We start from the raw sequence: 17,026 nt of genomic DNA on the forward strand, positions 1-17,026 counted from the left end.
AAAATTCACGGCCTGTCCCTTCGCGCGATGACGACGCCGAAGGTGACAATGGCGGTGTCCCCTCGGGGGGTCCCTCGGGGGGTCCCTCGGGGGGTCCCGGGGGGGTGGTCGCGCCCCCTCCCCGCTCGCGGTTCTCGATGCTGCTGGAGCCGCTGGAGCCACCGGAGCTGGCGCTGCTGCTGACGCACCTGGAGCACCGCGGCTTCGCCCGGCTGCGCGTGAGTGGCACCTGGGGACACCTGGGGACACCTGGGGGACATCTGGGGACACCTGGGGACACGTGGGGGACATCTGGGGACACCTGGGGACACGTGGGGGACATCTGGGAGACACCTGGAGGACACCTGCGGGTACCTGGGGGCACCTGTGCGACACCTGGGGACACTTGAGGGCACCAGGGGGACACCGGGGGACACCTGGGGACATCTTGGGGACACCTAGGGGACACCTGGGGACATCTTGGCGACACCTGGGAAACACCTGGGGACACCTGGGGTCATCTGGGGAACACCTGGGGGACATCTGGGGGCGTCTGGGGGACACCTGGGGACACCTGCGCAACACCTGGAGACACTTGGAGGCACCTGAGGGACACCTGGGGACATCTGGGGGACACCTGGGAACATCTGGGGGACACCTGAGGACACCGGGGGACACCTATGCGTGGAGGACACCCGCGTGTGACACTTCACGCGCCGCCTGCGCGACACCCGCGAGCGACACACCTCCGTGACACCCTTGCGCGCGACACTCCGTGCGACACTCCGTGCGACACCTGCGGGGTGACAACCCGCGCGACACACCCCCGCAAAACACCTGCGCGACACCCCCGCGCAGCCCCTCCCCCGGGCTCCACCCACCCGCCCTCCACGCCGCTCCGTGTCCCCCCCGTGTCCCTGCGGCTCTGTGACCCCCCCACGACCCCGATGTCCCCTCGCTGTCCCCGCAGCTGCGCGACATCCGCGCCTTCGCGCGCTCGGCTGGCACCGAGAGCTCTGCCGCGCTCCGCCGCCTGGTGGCGCTGTCCAACGGCATCTCGCGCTGGGTGCAGCTGCGCGTGCTGCGCCCCCTGGCGGCCGCGCAGAGAGCGGCGGCGCTGGGGCAGTGCGTGCACCTGGCGCAGGTGAGACGCGGGGGTGACCCACGGGGGTGAGCCCTGACCCACGGGACTGACCCCTGACCCACGGGAATGACCCCTGACCCATGGGATTGACCCACGGGGGTGAACCCTGACCCACGGGATTGACCCTGACCCATGGGATTGACCCACGGGACTGACCCCTGACCCACGGGATTCACCCACGAGACTGACCCTGACCCACGGGATTGACCCCTGACCCACGGGGGTGACCCACGGGATTGACCCACGGGATTGACCCCTGACCCACGGAACTGACCCTGACCCACGGGACTGACCCCTGACCCATAGATCGGTCCTATAGATCCATAGGTCTGACCTCTGACCTATAGACCTGGGGCAGTGCCTGTACCTGGCACAGGTGAGACACGGGGGTGACCCACGGGATTGACCCACGGGACTGAGCCCCGGGACTGACCCTGACCCACGGGACTGACTCCTGACCCATAACCAACCACACCCACAAACAACACCCACGGGACTGACCCACGGAACTGACCCCTGACCCACGGGACTGACCCTGACCCACGGGACTGACCCCTGACCCACGGGACTGACCCACGGGACTGACCCCTGACCCATAGATCTGGCCTATAGATCCATAGCTCTGACCTCTGACCCATAGAGCTGGGACAGTGCCTACACCTGGCACAGGTGAGACACGGGGATGACCCACAGAACTGACCCCTGACCCACGGAACTGACCCATAGACCTGAACTGACCCCCTGACCCACAGATCAGTCCCACAAACCCATAGCACTGACCCACAGACCTGGGGCAATGCCTACACCTGGCCCAGGTGACACCCGGGGATGACCCACGGGACTGACCCTCAAACCCACAGCGCCGACCCCACGACCCACAGACCTGACCCGATGCCCCACAACCCTCCCCCATCCTCCTGCCCCCCAGTAACGCCCCCCTGCCCCCCAGCTGCCCCCCAGTAACGCCCCCCTGCCTCCTCTACCTCCCCCAGAGCCTCCTGGAGCTCCGCAACTTCAACTCCCTCCTGGCGGTGGTCGGGGGGCTCGGCCATGGCTCCATCGCGCGCCTGCGCCGGACCCTGGCGCTGCTGACCCCCCCCCTCATCCAGGTGGGGGTCCTGGGGGCACCTGGGGGTCCGCGAGGGGCACGCGGAGGGGTAGAAAGGGGTTGTGGGGTCACCCGCGGGTTTTGTCGGGTCTCGGTGGGGCATAGGGGGGTCTTGGGGATGTGCTGGGGGCGTTCCTGGGGGCACGGGGGGGTGTTTTGGGGGGTCTTGGGGTGTTCTGGGGGGTCCTGGGGAACACACGGGGGTCCCGGGAGGGTCCTTGAGGTGTTTCGGGGGGAAACCGGGAGAGTTTGCTCCATTCTAAAATGTCCTTCCCGTGTCTCTCCCCGTCCTCGTGTCACCCCTCTGTCCCCTCCCGCGACCCCCTCGCCCCCCAATCCCCCCCCTCCAGCTGTGGGCACAGCTGGCCGAGGCGGTGGGCTCGGGGGGCAACTACCGGGGCTACCGAGCGCTGCTGGGGGGCGCGGGGGGCTCGGGGGGCTTCCGTGTGCCGGCGCTGGGGGTCCACCTGCGGGACCTGGTGTCGCTGGAGGCTGCGCTGCCCGACTGGGGGGGTCCGGGACGCCCCCACCCCAATAAACTGCGGGCGCGCTTCGCCCTGCAAGGGGTGCTGCTGGCGGGGCGCGAGCAGGGACCCCCCGGGACCCCCCACCCCGACCTGCTCCGGCTGCTGGAGGTGAGACCCCAAAACCACCCCAAACTCCCACCCTGACCCCTCCCGGGACCCCCAAACACCCCTCGGGACCCCGGGACCCCCAAACACCCCCCGGGACCCCCTACCCCAATTGCTTTACCTGCTGGAGTGAGACCCCAAAACCACCCAAACCCCCCCAACCCACAAACACCACCCCAAACACCACAACACCCCACCACCCCTACCCCAATCTGCTTTACCTGCTGGAGATAAGACCCCAAAACCACTCCAAACCCCTCCCTCGACCCCCTCAAAACACCCCCTGGAACCCCCTGATTCTTCCTCCTGTGGGACCCCTACTTGACCCCCCAAACTCCCCCCAAACCCCCCCAAAACCCACCTGAACACCAAACCTGCCTGAAGCCCCCACACCCCAAACCCCCCACACACCCCCAAACCCATCCGCACCCCCCGGCTGTCCCCAAAATCCCACCTCCCGCTCTCTCCGGACCCCCGAAAACCTCTAAGCCTCGACCCCAAATCCCCCCAAATCCCCCCGGGACCCCCTCGGGACGCCCCCCTGCAGTTCCCGCGGTGTCCGCCAGGTGTCGCTGGCGCTCGGGCCCAGCGAGGAGCAGCTCCACCAGATGTCGCTGCAGCGCGAGCCGCGCGAGAGCGCCCCCGTGAGGATGAGGAGATGGGGGGAGATGGGGGGCGATGGGGGGCGACCGGGGGGCGAGTGTGGGGAGGGGGGGTGGGAAATGAGGGGGAGTGGGAAGGGGGCTGAGGTGGAAAAGGGGGTGAGTGTGCAAGAGGGATGGGGTGAGTGTGGAAAGGGGATGAGTGCAAGAGGAATGGGGGCGAGTGAGAAATGTGGGGGCGAGTGGAAATGGGGGGCGAGTGAGAAATGTGGGGGCGAGTGAGGAAAGGGGGGCGAGTGTGGGAAAGGGGGCGAGTGTGGAAAAGGAGTTGAGGGAAAAGGGCAGTGAGAAATGTGGGGGAGGAGGAAAGGGGGCGAGTGGGAAAAGGGGACGAGTGAGAAATGTGGGGTGAGTGTGGGGGGCGAGTGTGCAAGAGAGGATGGGGTAGGGTGAAAACGGGGCGAGTGAGAAATGTGGGGGCGAGTGTGGAAAGGGGGAGGCGAGTGTGCAAGAGGATGGGGGCGAGTGAGAAATGTGGGGTGAGTGTGGAAAAGGGGATGGGGGCGAGTGTGGGGAAGGGAAGGTGAGGGTGGGAAAGGGGGCGAGTGTGGAAAAGGGAGGGCGAGTGGGAAAGGCGAGGAGAAATGTGGGGGCAGTGTGGAATGGGGGGCTGAGTGTGGAAAAGGGGGGGCGAGTGTGCAAGAGGGGATGGGGTGAGGGTAGAAAACGGGGCGAGTGAGAAATGTGGGGGGCGAGTGTGGGAAGGGGGGCTGAGTGTGGAATGTTGGGGGGCGAGTGTGCAAAAAGGGGGGGCAAGTGTGCAAGAGGGGATGGGGCGAGTGTGGGAAAGGGAAGGTGAGTGTGGAAAAGGGGGCGAGTGAGAAATGTGGAGGGCGAGTGTGAAAAGGGGGGGCGAGTGTGGAAAAGGGGGGGCGAGTGTGGAAAAGGGGGCGAGTGAGAAATGTTGGGGGCGAGGAGGAATGGGGGCTGAGTGGAAAAGGGAGTGTGGAAAGGGGGCTGAGTGTGGAAAAGGGGGATGAGTGTGCAAGAGGGGATGGCAGTGTGGAAAAGGGGAGTGAGAAATATGGGGGCGAGTGAGGAAAGGGGGTGAGTGTGGAAAAGGGGCGAGTGTGGAAAAGGGGGACGAGGAGAAATGGGGTGAGTGTGGAGCTGAGTGTGCAAGAGGGGATGGGGGCGAGGAAAATGTGGAGGAGAATGGGGGGCTGAGTGTGGAAAAGGGGTGAGTGTGCAAGAAGGGATGGGGGCGAGTGTGGAATGGGGGCGAGTGTGAATTGAGGGGGGCGAGTGAGAAAGAGACGAGGCGAGTGTGCAAAGAGGGAAATTCAGGGTGAGTGTGCAAGGGGTGGAAACGCGGTGTGAGTGTGCAAAGGGAGGGAAATTCGGGCTGAGTGTGCACCGGGGGTCTCACCCCACCCCCCAACGCCCCCTCCCCTCTCTCCCCCCAGCCCGGACCCCCCCCGGAATTGCCCCCCGCCCTCCCCCCCGAGAGCTGGGAGCTCCCCGAGCCCCCCCGGCCTGACCCCGAGGGGCTGCGACCCCGCCTGGAGCAGCTCGTGGAGGTTTGGGGGGGCGTGGGGGTGATTTTGGGGGAGTTCGGGGGGGTTGGGGGGTCCCTGGGGAGGTGGGGAGGTGGAGGAATGGAGGGGTGAGGGGAGGTGCGTGGGGAGAGTTTGGGGGTTTTAGGGGTCCTGAGGGGGTTTGGGGTATTCCAGGTGGGTTTGGGGGTGTCTGGGGTGGAATTTTGGGGGTCCGGGGCTGTCTGGAAGGGGTCTGGGCGTGGAATTTTGGGGATCCGAGGAGGCATTTTGGGGATCCGGGGGTGTCTGGAAGGGTGTGGCGGATTTTGGGGGTCCGAGGAGGCATTTTGGGGTCTGGGGTGGCATTTTGGGGGTCCGAGGTGTCATTTTGGGGGTCCAGGGGTGTCTGGGGTGGCATTTGGGGGTCCGCGTGGCATTTTGAGGGTCCAAGGAGGCATTTTGGGGGTCCGAGGTGGCATTTTGGGGGTCCGGGGGTGCCTGGAAGGGGTCCGGGGTGGCATTTTGGGGGTCCGGGGCTGTCTAGGGTGGCATTTTGAGGGTCCAAGGAGGCATTTTGGGGGTCCGAGGTGGCATTTTGGGGGTCCGGGGGTGTCTGGGGTGACATTTTTTGGGGGTTTGGGGGTCTTCAGTCCATTTTCAGGAACTTCGACGTGGACGGGGACGGGAGGATCTCGGTGGAGGAATTTGGGATCGTGCGCGAAAACTTCCCCCACCTGCCCCCCCTGGGCGAGCTGGACACCGACATGTGAGACCCCCGAGACCCCCGAGACCCCCCAAACCCTCCTGAGACCCCCCGAGACCCCCTGAGCCCCCCCAAACCCCTCAGGGACCCCCAAACCCCCCCAAACCGCACCAGGACCCCCAAATCCCCCCTGGGGGAGCTGGACACGGAACCCCCCCAGAGACCCCCAAAATTTGGACCCCACTGACCCCTCTGTGACCCCTGCTCCCCTCCCCCTCCCCGTGACCTTCCTGCGACCCCCTTAACCCCCTCCGTGTCCCCCCAGGGACGGGGGGCTCAGCCGGGGGGAGGTTTTGGATTATTTCCTGCGCTGCAGCCAAGGACCCCCCCCGGGACCCCCCCATAATTTCCGGGGGCTTCGGGGGCTTCGCGCGGGGTCCTGCGAGACCTGCGGGAAACTGGTGAGACCCCCGAGACCCCCCTAAATCCCCCCAAATCCCCCCAAAAACACTGAGCACAACTGGGGACTTGGAGACCCCCATAAGCCCCCCAAAAATCTGAACCCTCCGGGGGGGTGGGGGGTCCGCCCTGGACCCCCCCTGACCCCTCGCTCCCCCCCCCCCAGATTTGGGGTCTGCACAAGGATGGGCTGGAGTGCAGCGGTGAGTGGGGAGGGGGCGGTTTTGGGGGGTCTCTGGGTTTTGGGGGGCTCTGGGTTTTAGGGGGCTCTGGGGGGCGGTTTTGGGGGGTCTCAGGGTGCCGCGGGGGGGTTACGAGTGGTTTTAGGGGGTCTCTGGGTTTTGGGGGCCTGGGTCAGGGGGTCCTGGTTGGGGTCTCTGGTTGGGGTCTCTGGCGTGGGGTCCTGGTGGTCCGTTGGGGTCTCTGGAGGGCGGTTTTGGGGGGTCTCTGGGTTGGGCTGGCTGGGGCAGTTGGGTCCGGCGGGGTGCGCTGGTTTTAGGGGGTCTCTGGGTTTTGGGGGGTCTCTAGGTTTAAGGGGTCCCCCTGCCCCCCCCCAGGGTGTGGCCTCCGCTGTCACATCGCCTGTCGCGAGCGGCTGCGCCCCGAATGTCGCCGCCGCGCCCAGAGCGTCGCCGCAGCCCCCCCGGACCCCCCCGCGACCCCCAAAACTCGACCCCGCTCCTTCAGCCTCTCCCTGCCCTGGCCCCGCCGGTCATCGCTGCGCCCCTCAGGTGAGACCCCCAAATTTTCCCCCCTCGGGACCCCAATTGAGGTGACCCCAAGGTGACCGGACGACCCCAAAAATGACCCCAAAAATGACCCCAAAAATGACCCCCAGAGCCCCCCGAGGAGGTGCAGGATTTGGAGGATGGAGTTTTTGACACCCACCTGTGACAGGTAACGAGGCCTGGGGGGGGCTCGGGACCCCCAAATTGGGGGTCTCGGGTGGGGTGGTCCCCCAGAATTTGGGGGGTCGCTCACCTGTGTCCCCCCAAATTTGGGGTCGTGGATATTGGGGTCTCACATTGACACCCCTTCCCCAAATTTTCCACAGGGTTCCCGATGCTGCGACCCCCCTGACCCCCCCTGACCTCGACCACCCTCACCCCCCGGATTTTGGGGTGGGTTTGGGGGGGCTCAGACCCCTCGGACCCCCTCTTGGGGGGTCATTTTTGGCATTCCGGCCACTTCGGACAAATAAAAACGAGAATAAAAACTCCTTGTCCATTTGTCCATCTGTCCATCTGTCCATCCGGGGGATCACTCGGGGGGGATCAGGGGAATTTGGGGAGGGGTCCTCCTGTGCCGGGGGGGCAGCAGCGGGGCGGGGGGGGGGCTGTTCGAGCCCCTCATTAGCTGCCGCTAATTAGCTGTAATGAGCCCCCGATGGGGCAGAGGGGCTGAGGAGGGGAGTGGGGGCTTTTGGGGGTTTCTATAGGGGCAGTTTTGGGGGTCCTATGGGGTATTTATGGGGCAGCCGGGAGACCCCCGGGGGGGTCGTTATAGGGCAGCCGCGAGACCCTCCGGGGAGCTTCCCGTGGTGGGTTTTTGGGGTTTTTTTGGGTTTTTTTGGGGGGGTTTTGGGGTTTATTGGGGGTCTCTATGGGGCAGAACCCCCTCGGGGGTCTCCATGGTCTCCGTGGGGGGTTTTTGGGGTTTTTTTGGGGGGTTTTGGGGTTTTTTGGGGGGCTTTTAGGGGTTTTTTGGGGGTCTCTATGCGGCACAACCCCCCCGGGGGTCTCCATGGTCTCCGTGGGGGAGGTTTGGAGTTTTTTGGGGTTTTTTGGGGTCTCCGTGGGGCACAACCCCCTCGGGGGTCTCTGTGGGGCAGCCGTGACCCCCCCCGGGGTCTCCATGGTCTCCCTGTGGTCTCCGTGGGGGTTTTTGGGGTTTCTTGGGGTTTTTTGGGAGGTTTTTGGGGTTTTTTTGGGGGTTTTGGGGTTTTGGGTCCTCTATGGCACAACCCCCCGGGGTCTCCATGGTCTCCGTGGGGTTTTGGTTTTTTTGGGGGTTTTGGGATTTTGGGGTTTTTTGGGGTTTTTGGGGGTCTCTATGGGACACAACCCCCCGGAGGTCTCCATGGGGCAGCCGTGACCCGCCCGGGGGTCTCCATGGGGTTTTTGGTGTTTTGGGGGTTTTTGGGGTTTTTGGTTCTCTATGGGGCACGACCCCGGGGGTTCCATGGGGGTCGCCGCGCCGTTGCGGGGGGGCTGACGCCAGGGGTGGGGGTTACCGCTACCCTTAATAAAGACTGGGGATTTTTCGAGGGGAGGGGGCGATTGGGGGGGTTGCGGGGAGGATACCGGGGGGGGGTTGAGGATGGGGAGGGGGGAGGGTTCGGGCGCGCGCCGCTCCGGAGCCGTGCGCGTGCCCGGGGCGGGCGGGGCTGCGGGAGCGGCGGGAGCGGCGGGAGCGGGGCCGCGGCCGGGACCGCCCGGGGCAGGTACCGGAGATTTGGGGGGGACACACCGGGGGGTTTGGGGGTTTTGGGGGTCGCGGGGGTCGCGGGAGGGGAGGGGTGAGCGGAGATGGGGTGGGGAGGATGCGGGGGGATTTGGGGAATCCGGGGGAGCAGGGTGGGGGATGTGGGGTGGGGATAAGGGGGGGGAGGGGAGGATGATGAGGGTCCGGAAAGGGGGGGAGGATGAGGAGGGAGGGGATTTTGGGGGGGGGGGGGAAATGCGGGATTGGGGGTGACCGGAGGGTCTCATCCTCCCCCTCCCCCCATAGCCAGGAGGGGTTTTGGGGGGGCTCAGAACGACCGGGACCCCCCACCCACCCCACCCGCATCGCCCCCTCCCCCACTGCAGGGTCTGGGGGCCGCATCGCCCCCTCCCCCCCCTTCCGCCGCGAGATTTGGGGACCTCCTCCCTCCCCTCCCCCACTGCGGGGGGGGCTCATCCTGACCCCCCCAAAAACCCCCCCAAAACCCCCCCAAAACCCCCCCCGGGCCGCCGGGCCTGCGCTGGGCGTGCTGCACACGCGTGTGCTCCGGGCCCTGCCCCACGGGCGCTGTCACACGCGTGTGAGCTCAGCGTGCAAATCGGGGGGGGGGAGCGGATTTTGGGGGTTTGGGGGGGCGCCGGGGGGCACACGCGTGTGCGGGGTGGGGTGGGATGAGCGTGCAAGCCGCGGGGTGTGCAAGGCGTGCCGGGTGGGCGTGCAAGGGGGGGGAGCGCGTGGGTGCGCGAGCGGTTTTTGGGGTGCCTTTTTTTGGGGTGCGCGCGTGTGCGCGCTTTTGGGGCGCGAACGAGTGTGCAAGGGAGGCGCGCCCGGTTTTGGGGTGCAGGGGAAGGGGGGAGTGTGCAAATGGGGGCAAGCGGGCGTGCAAGGGGGTGTGGGAGCAGTTTTGGGGTGTGTGAGCAGTTTTGGGGTGTGATCAGTTTTTGGGGTGTGTGAGCAGTTTTGGGGTGTGTGAGCAGTTTTGGGGTGTGAGCAGTTTTGGGGTGTGTGAGCAGTTTTGGGGTGTGTGAAACACTTTTGGGGTGTGTGAGCGGTTTTGGGGTTTGAGCACTTTTGGGGTGTGTGAGCACTTTTGGGGTGCTCCGGACCCCGCGCACGAGCGCCTGAGTGTGTTTTTGGGGTGTGTGAGCGGTTTTGGGGTGTGAAGCAGTTTTGGGGTGTGTGAGCAGTTTTTGGGGTGTGTGAGCAGTTTTGGGGTGTGTGAGCAGTTTTGGGGTGTGTGAGCAGTTTTTGGGGTGTGTGAGCACTTTTGGGGTGTGAAGCACTTTTGGGGTGTGTGAGCAGTTTTTGGGGTGTGTGATCAGTTTTTGGGGTGTGTGAAGCACTTTTGGGGTGTGAGCAGTTTTGGGGTGTGAGCAGTTTTGGGGTGTGAGCAGTTTTGGGGAGCGTGAGCACTTTTGGGGTGCGTGAAGACCTTTTAGGGCGTGTGAGCAGTTTTTGGGGCGTGTGAAGCACTTTTGGGGTGTGTGATCAGTTTTGGGGTGTGAAGCACTTTTGGGGTGCTCAGACCCCCGCGCACGACCGCCTGAGCGTGTTTTTGGGGTGTTCACCCGAGCGTGCAAAGGCGGGGTGAGCGTGCAAGGGGTGCACGCGGATTTGGGGGTTTGGGTTCCGATTTTGGGGTGCACACGAGCGTGCAAGGGGCGCACACGAGTGTGAGAGATTTTGGGGGTTCGGGAGGCGTGCAAGGGGTGCACACGAGTGTGCAAGGCGGGTGTGGGCGCGCACGAGTTTTTGGGGGTTTTTTGGGGGGTTTTGGGGATCTTTTGGGGGTTTTGGGGTTTTGGGGTTTTGGGGTTTTTGGGGGTTTGGGGTTTTTTGGGGGTTTTGGGGTTTTGGGGGTTTTGGGGGTTTTTGGGGGTTTTGGGGGTTTTGGGGGTTTTTGGGGGTTTTTTGGGGGTTTTGGGGGTTTTTTGGGGTTTTGGGGGTTTGGGGGGTTTTTGGGGGTTTTTTGGGGGTTTTTTTGGGGGTGTGTGTGCAAACCCGGCTTGCACACGCGTGTGCAAGGGGCGTTCGGGCCGCGCCGGGGTGCACAGGTGGGTGTTCAGGGGTGACACGCACCTGGGGGGGTGTGCAGGTGAGCGTGCAAGGGTTGCACACCTGAGCTGGGTGGGTGTGTGTGTGCAGGTGAGCGTGCAAGGGTTGCACACCTGTGCTGGGTGAGTGGGTGTGTACAGGTGAGCGTGCAAGGGTTGCACACCTGAGCACACCTGCGGCACCTGGGGGGGGAGTGTGGCAGAGGGGGGGTGAGTGTGCAAGGCGGGTGGGGGCGGACAGGTGTGCGCTCAGGTGTGCAAGGTGGTGTCGCTCACCCTCGGGGGGCACACGCGTGTGCAAGGGCGTGTCCGTGTGCGTGTCACCTGTGCGAGGTGGGGGGGAGTTCTGGGGTGCCCCCCGAGGGGGGAGGGGTGGGGAGTTCCCCACATTTGGGGGTCTCCTCCCTGCCCCCCCCCTCTCCCCCCGGGGGATGTCACCTCCCCGTGACCTTCAGGCGACCGCGGGGGACACTGAGGGGGGAGACACGGGTGGCCATTGCCCCTCCCCCAACCCTAGCCCCCCCTCCCCCGCCCAGCGCCCCTCGGGGGGCTCAGAGGGCTGGGGGGGGGGACCCCCCTATAGACCCCCTATAGACCCCCTATAGACCCCCCCAGACCCCCTATAGACCCCCTATAGACCCCCCAGACCCCTCCCGGGGTGTCCCCGCTGTCTGGGGGTCTCTCCACCCCCCACAGCCCCCTCCCAGGGTGGTCACCCGTCCGCCCCCCCCCCCCTTATCAACCATCAGCGATCGATAATTAATTAATTAATTAACGACCCCCCGGGGGAGGAAGGGCAGGCCGAGGACACCTGGGGGTCTCTGGGGGTCTCTGGGGGGTCTCTGGGGGTCTCTGGGGGTCTCTGGGGGGTTCTTCCCACCCTGGCCCCCCCGCAGGATGGAGGTGTGGGGTGGTGACAAGGTGGGGGTCGCTGTCACTCCCCCCCCCCCTTGCAGGTGCAGCAGTTAACGTGATTGGCTAATTATGCGCCGCATGTTAATGAGCCCCATTAGCCAACGGGGGGGGGGGGTTATAAATAACCCGGGGGGCTCATTTGCATAATGCCAGCCCCGGGTTGCCGCGGTGACCGACCCCCCCCTTCCCCCCCCCCCATCACGGGGTTAATTAACGTGATGATAACGAAGGTTGGGGGGGGGGATCGCCCATCCCCCACCCCCCCCAAGCTGTCACCTCCCCCCCCTCCTTCCAGAGCCCCCCTGACTCTCTGTCCCCCCACCCAGGTGCCTCCGGACCCCCCGGCCAGGCTGTCGCCGCCCGCTGGGGCCACCCATGTGGCTGTGAGAGGACGGGGGTGGCCGGGCCCCCCCAGGGCCCCCCCAGGGCCCCCCAAACCCGCCCAGGCACCATGACCTGTCCGGCCGCTGAGGGACACCCGGCGCCCGCCGGCCACCAAGAGACTAAAGCCCACCTGGGCCCCGAGGCCCACTACGGCTCCGTGGTCACTCAAGGCTCTGAGGGCCACCAAGAGGCTAAAGCCCAGCCGGGCTCTGTGGCCACCACGGGCTCCATGGCCAGCTGGACCTCTGCGGTCAGCCAGGACCACCGAGAGACTAAGGCCCACCTGGGCTCCCAGGACCACCTGCAGACCGAAGCCCACCTGGGCTTCCAAGACCACCTGCAGACCGAAGCCCACCTGGGCTCTGTGGCCAACCAAAGCTTCGTGGGCAACCAGGACCTCCAGGACCACCCCAAGCCCGGTGCTGATGGTGGCTCCGTGGTGCTGTTGGACTCCAAGATCTCCCAGGAGCACCTAGAGGCTCAGGTCAGCCAGGTGACCCACCTGGGCTCTGTGGCCACCCAGGACCAGCTGGAGATGGAGGTCTGTCAGGAATCCGTGGCCGGCCGAGGTTCTGGTGGCGCTCAGGACCACCAGGACCACCCAGAGCCCAACATCAACGGCAGCTCCGTGGTCTCCTTGGACTCCAAGGTCAACCAGGGCTTCGTGGCTCGCTTAGACCTGAAGGGCCACCAAGATGCCACCCTCTCCCAGGCCTCTGAGGACCCCCGAGAGCCCAAGGTCACCCAGGGCCCCCTGGCTGACCAGAACACCGAGGTCACCCAAAGCCCCACAGCCCCTGTAGAGGCCAAGGTCAGTGAAGACCCTGCGGTGTGTTTAGACCTGAGGGTCCACCGAGCTCCCAAGGACCCCCGAGACCCCAAGGCCAACCGAGACCCCACGGACCACCTGGCTGACCAAACCCCCGTGGCTCTCACAGACTGGAAGGTCCACCAAGCCCCCGTGGTCAAGCACAGCCCCGCAGACCCCAAGGTCAAGCACAGCCCTCCGGACCTGGGGACCCCCCGCGACACTCCGGCCAAGGGACACTGCGCCGCCCGCCTGGGGACCGAGCGCCGCCCACCCCCCGCGCCCACCAGGGCCACCCCAGCCCCCCGCCCGTGTGCCCGAGCCCCCTCGGGCGCCCGCCTGGGCTTGGTGCTGATGACGCTGGGGTCCCTGCTGCTGCCCTGCGCCCGGGGCTCGGCGCTGGAGTTCGGGGGCGCCCCGGGGCAGTGGGCTCGCTACGGGCGGTGGGCTCCGGGCGCGGGGGGACAGCTCAGCTTCCGCCTCAAGACCAACGTGACTCGGGCGCTGCTGCTCTACCTGGACGACGGCGGCAACTGCGACTTCCTGGAGCTGCTGGTGGCCGAGGGGAGGCTGCGGCTGCGTTTCGCCATCGCCTGCGCCGAGCCCGCCACGCTGGAGCCGCCGGCTCCGGTCAGCGACGGCCGCTGGCACGCGGTGCTGCTGACCAGGCACGCCCGGCACGCCGCGCTGGCGGTGGACGGCGAGGCTCGGGCGGCCGCCGTGCGCTCCAAGCGCCCCGACATGGCCGTGGCCAGCGACCTGTTCGTGGGCGGCATCCCGCCCGACGTGCGGCTCTCGGCGCTGACGCTCAGCACCGTCAAGTACGAGCCGCCGTTCCGCGGGTGGGTGGCCGACCTGCGGGTGGGCGACGCGCCGGCGGCGCTGCTGGGCGCCCAGGGGGTCCGGGGTGACGGGGAGGAGCGCTGCGCCCACCACCCGCCCTGCGCCCACGGCGGCCGCTGCACCCTGCGCCGTGGGGAGCCCCGCTGCGACTGCGCCGGCACCGGCCACCGCGGGCCTTTCTGCGAGGAAGGTGAGGGCGCAGGGGGACGGGAGGGTCGGGGTGGGCGCGGCTCGGGAGTGTCACCTCCTTGGGTTGCTCCGTGTCGCGGTGTCCTTTTCAGTCCCTGCACGTCGTCCTGTTGTCACCTTGTGTGTCTCCGCGGAGATGTCGCTCGTCGTGGTTGTTTTTTCTCCGTGGCCTTGTGGCACTGAGTTGGGTGGCTTTTGTGTTTGTCCATCCCTTGGTGTCCTCCTGCTTTCGTGCTTCTCCATGTCCTCGTGTCCTCTTGTCGCTGCATGTCGTCTTGTCACTGTGTTCTTGTCCCTCTCCATGTCCTCGTGGTGTTTTGGTCACTCTTTATTCCTCCATGATTTCATGTCATTTTGTCCTTGAGTTCCTCCATGGCGTTGTGTCTTCGTGGCTTCGTGTGACCTCGTGTCCACTCACGTGTCCTCCTTCATGTCATCACGTGTGGCACTGGGCACACGGCGTTCAATGTCCTCGTGGTGTTGGTCATTGTCACCGTGTCCTCATGTCACGGTGTTCCCGTGTTTTTCCACCCTCGTGGTGTTCTGTGTCCCCCCGTGTCCTCCTGCTGTCGTGTCCTTGAGTTCCACCCTGTCCTCGTGTCCTCCTGGTGTCACACATCCTCTGTCCTCGTGTCCTTGTGTCACCGTGTCCTCACACCATCATGGCGTTCCCATCACCGCAGCTGCACACGCGTGTGCTTCTCCAGGTCCTTGTGTCCTCCTGGTGTCACACGTCCTCGTGTCACCCTTTGTCCTCGTGTCTTCCTGCCATTCCTCGTGTCCTGGTGTCCCTCCATGTCCTCTTGTCCCTCCACATCCTGGTGTCCCCCTGTCCTCATGTCCCTCCATGTCCTTCCATGTCCTGGTGTCCCCCTGTCCTCATGTTCCTCCATGTCCTTCCATGTCCTCTTGTCCCTGCCTGTCCTCATGTCCCTCCCCATCCTGGTGTCCCCATGTCCCTCCATGTCCCTCCATGTCCCTCCATGTCCCTCCATGTCCTAGTGTCCCCCTGTCCTCATGTCCCTCCATGTCCCTCCATGTCCCTCCATGTCCCTCCATGTCCCTCCATGTCCCTCCATGTCCTAGTGTCCCCCTGTCCATGTCCCTCCATGTCCCTCCATGTGCCTCCATGTCCCTCCATGTCCCTCCAAGTCCATATCCCTCCACAACCTGGTGTCCCCCTGTCCTCATGTCCCTCCATGTCCTTCCATGTCCTTCCATGTCCTGGTGTCCCTCCCTGTCCTGGTGTCCCTCCACATCCTGGTGTCCCCCTGTCCTCATGTCCCTCCATGTCCCTCCATGTCCCTCCCTGTCCTGGTGTCCCTGCCTGTCCTGGTGTCCCTCCATGTCCTTGTGTCCCCCCATCCTCACACCCTGTGTCCTCACCCACCTTCACACATCCCTGTATGTCCTCGTGTGACACGGGTGGCTTGCAGTCCCCCTGCCGAGTGACACACGGCGGATTTGGGGACACCCCCAGCCCCACCCCCGCTGTCACCCCCCTTCCCCCACGTCTACCCACCCCGCTGTCCTCACACTCCCTCCTGTCCCCTCCTGTCCCCACCCCTTCGCACGCCCTCGTGTGATTCCACACCCTCGTGTGGCCGGGGTGACCCTGGGGTGACAGTGACACCTGGGCGTGGCCTGGGGGACCCCCGGGGGACACTCGGGGGGGGTCTCTCGCGCCACCACGCCCTCGTGCCAACACGCCCTCGCACACGCTCGCGACACCCGGGGACAACCGCCGGCGTCACCGTGGCGACAGCATCCTCCGGGCGCGTTGCCAGGGCTCGTTGCCATGGCGCCGCCGGGGCTGGGTACCCGTTGCCATGGAGACGCCCGGGCCTGTCTCCCAGGCGACGGTTGTCACGGAGCTGCCGGATGCTCCCGCCGCGTCCTTGAGGGGGACGGGAGTGGGGGGGAAGGAGGGGACTGAGGAGACCCTGGGGTGCCCTATGGGGTGCTGGGTGCCTATAGGGTGCCCTATGGGGTGTTGTGGAGTGCCCTATGGGGTGCTGGGTCCTTATAGGGTGTGTTGTGGGGTGCGGGGTGCCTATAGGGTGCCCTATAGGGTCCTGTGGGGTGCTGTGGGGCACAGGGTGCCTATAGGGTGCCCTATAGGGTGTTGTGGGTGCGCTATGGGGTGCAGAGTCCCTATAGGGTGTGTTGTGGGGCGCAGGGTCCCTATAGGGTGCCCTATGGGGTCCTGTGGGGTGCAGGAAGGGCGCTGTGGGGTGCAAAGTCTCTATGGGGTGCTCAGGCCCTGTAGGGTACAGGCAAGGTGCTGTGGGGTGCCCTATGGGGTCCCCTGTGGGGTGCAGAGTCCCTATGGGGTGCCCAGGCCCTGTGGGGTGCCCTATGGGGTGCTGAGCCCCTGTAGGGTGCAGGACGGGCACTATGGGGTGCCCTATGGGGTGCAGGGTCCCTGTGGGGTGTGTTGTGGGGCGCAGGGTCCCTATAGGGTGCCCTATGGGGTCCTGTGGGTTGCAGGAATGGCGCTGTGGGGTGCAGAGTCCCTGTGGGGTGTCCTATGGGGTCCATGGTGCCTTTGGGGTGTAGGCAGGGCGCTGTGGGGTGCGGGGTGCCTATAGGGTGCCCTATAGGGTGTTGTGGGGTGCCCTATGGGGTGCTGGGCCCCTATAGGGTGTGTTGTGGGGTGCAGAGCCCCTATGGGGTGCCCTATAGGGTGTTGTGGGGTGCTGTGGGGTGCGGGGTCCCTATAGGGTGCCCTATGGGGTGTTGTGGGGTGCCCTATGGGGTGCATGGTCCCTATAGGATGCATTATAGGGTGCTGTGGGGTGCCCTATGGGATGCAGGGTCTCTGTGGGGTGCAGGGTCCCTATAGGGTACCCTATGGGGTGCAGGATCCCTATAGGGTGCTCTATGGGTTCCTGTGGGGTGCAGGAAGGGCGCTGTGGGGTGTAAAGTCTTTATGGGGTGCCCTATGGGGTGCCCAGGCCCTGTGGGGTGCAGGAAGGGCCCCGTGGGGTGCCCTATGGGGTCCACGGTGCCTGTGGGGTGCAGGCAGGGCACTATGGGGTGTGCAGACCCTAGAGGGTGCTGTGGGGTGCCCTATGGGGTGCTGGGCCCCTGTGGGGTGTGTTGTGGGGTGCAGGGTTCCTATAGGGTGCCCTATGGGGTCCCGTGGGGTGCAGGCAGGGCGCTGTGGGGTGCAGAGTCCCTATAGGGTCCCTTATGGGGTGCAGGTTCCCTGTGGGGTGCA

General features: G+C 65.6%; 2 protein-coding genes across 11 annotated transcripts in view; both read left to right on the forward strand.

Moving 5' to 3' along the window:
- The first annotated feature begins 32 nt into the window (after positions 1 to 32).
- LOC146422425 (RAS guanyl-releasing protein 2-like) lies at positions 33 to 7,272 on the forward strand. The gene is made up of 12 exons (XM_085046475.1): positions 33 to 218; positions 950 to 1,123; positions 2,116 to 2,232; positions 2,582 to 2,866; positions 3,430 to 3,507; positions 4,932 to 5,045; positions 5,654 to 5,769; positions 6,032 to 6,167; positions 6,332 to 6,368; positions 6,723 to 6,896; positions 7,004 to 7,062; positions 7,220 to 7,272. Exons 1-11 carry the CDS (start codon positions 138 to 140, stop codon positions 7,057 to 7,059), a joined length of 1,368 nt encoding a protein of 455 aa, XP_084902601.1. The 5' UTR covers positions 33 to 137; the 3' UTR covers positions 7,060 to 7,062; positions 7,220 to 7,272.
- Positions 7,273 to 12,030: 4,758 nt separating this feature from the next.
- LOC146422426 (neurexin-2-like) overlaps positions 12,031 to 17,026 on the forward strand; it is a 47,866-nt gene continuing 42,870 nt past the window's right edge. For 9 of the 10 annotated variants that reach the window (XM_085046281.1, XM_085046289.1, XM_085046287.1 and 6 more), the window contains exon 1: positions 12,031 to 13,804. In XM_085046281.1, coding sequence (XP_084902407.1) covers positions 12,031 to 13,804 — 1,774 coding nt within the window. The remainder of the gene's footprint in view (positions 13,805 to 17,026) is intronic. The other variant, XM_085046285.1, reaches the window with a different exon arrangement.

The sequence above is a fragment of the Lichenostomus cassidix genome, unplaced genomic scaffold, assembly GCF_008360975.1.
Source record: "Lichenostomus cassidix isolate B80296 unplaced genomic scaffold, HeHo_3.0 HiC_scaffold_40, whole genome shotgun sequence".
Lineage (NCBI taxonomy): Eukaryota > Metazoa > Chordata > Aves > Passeriformes > Meliphagidae > Lichenostomus > Lichenostomus cassidix.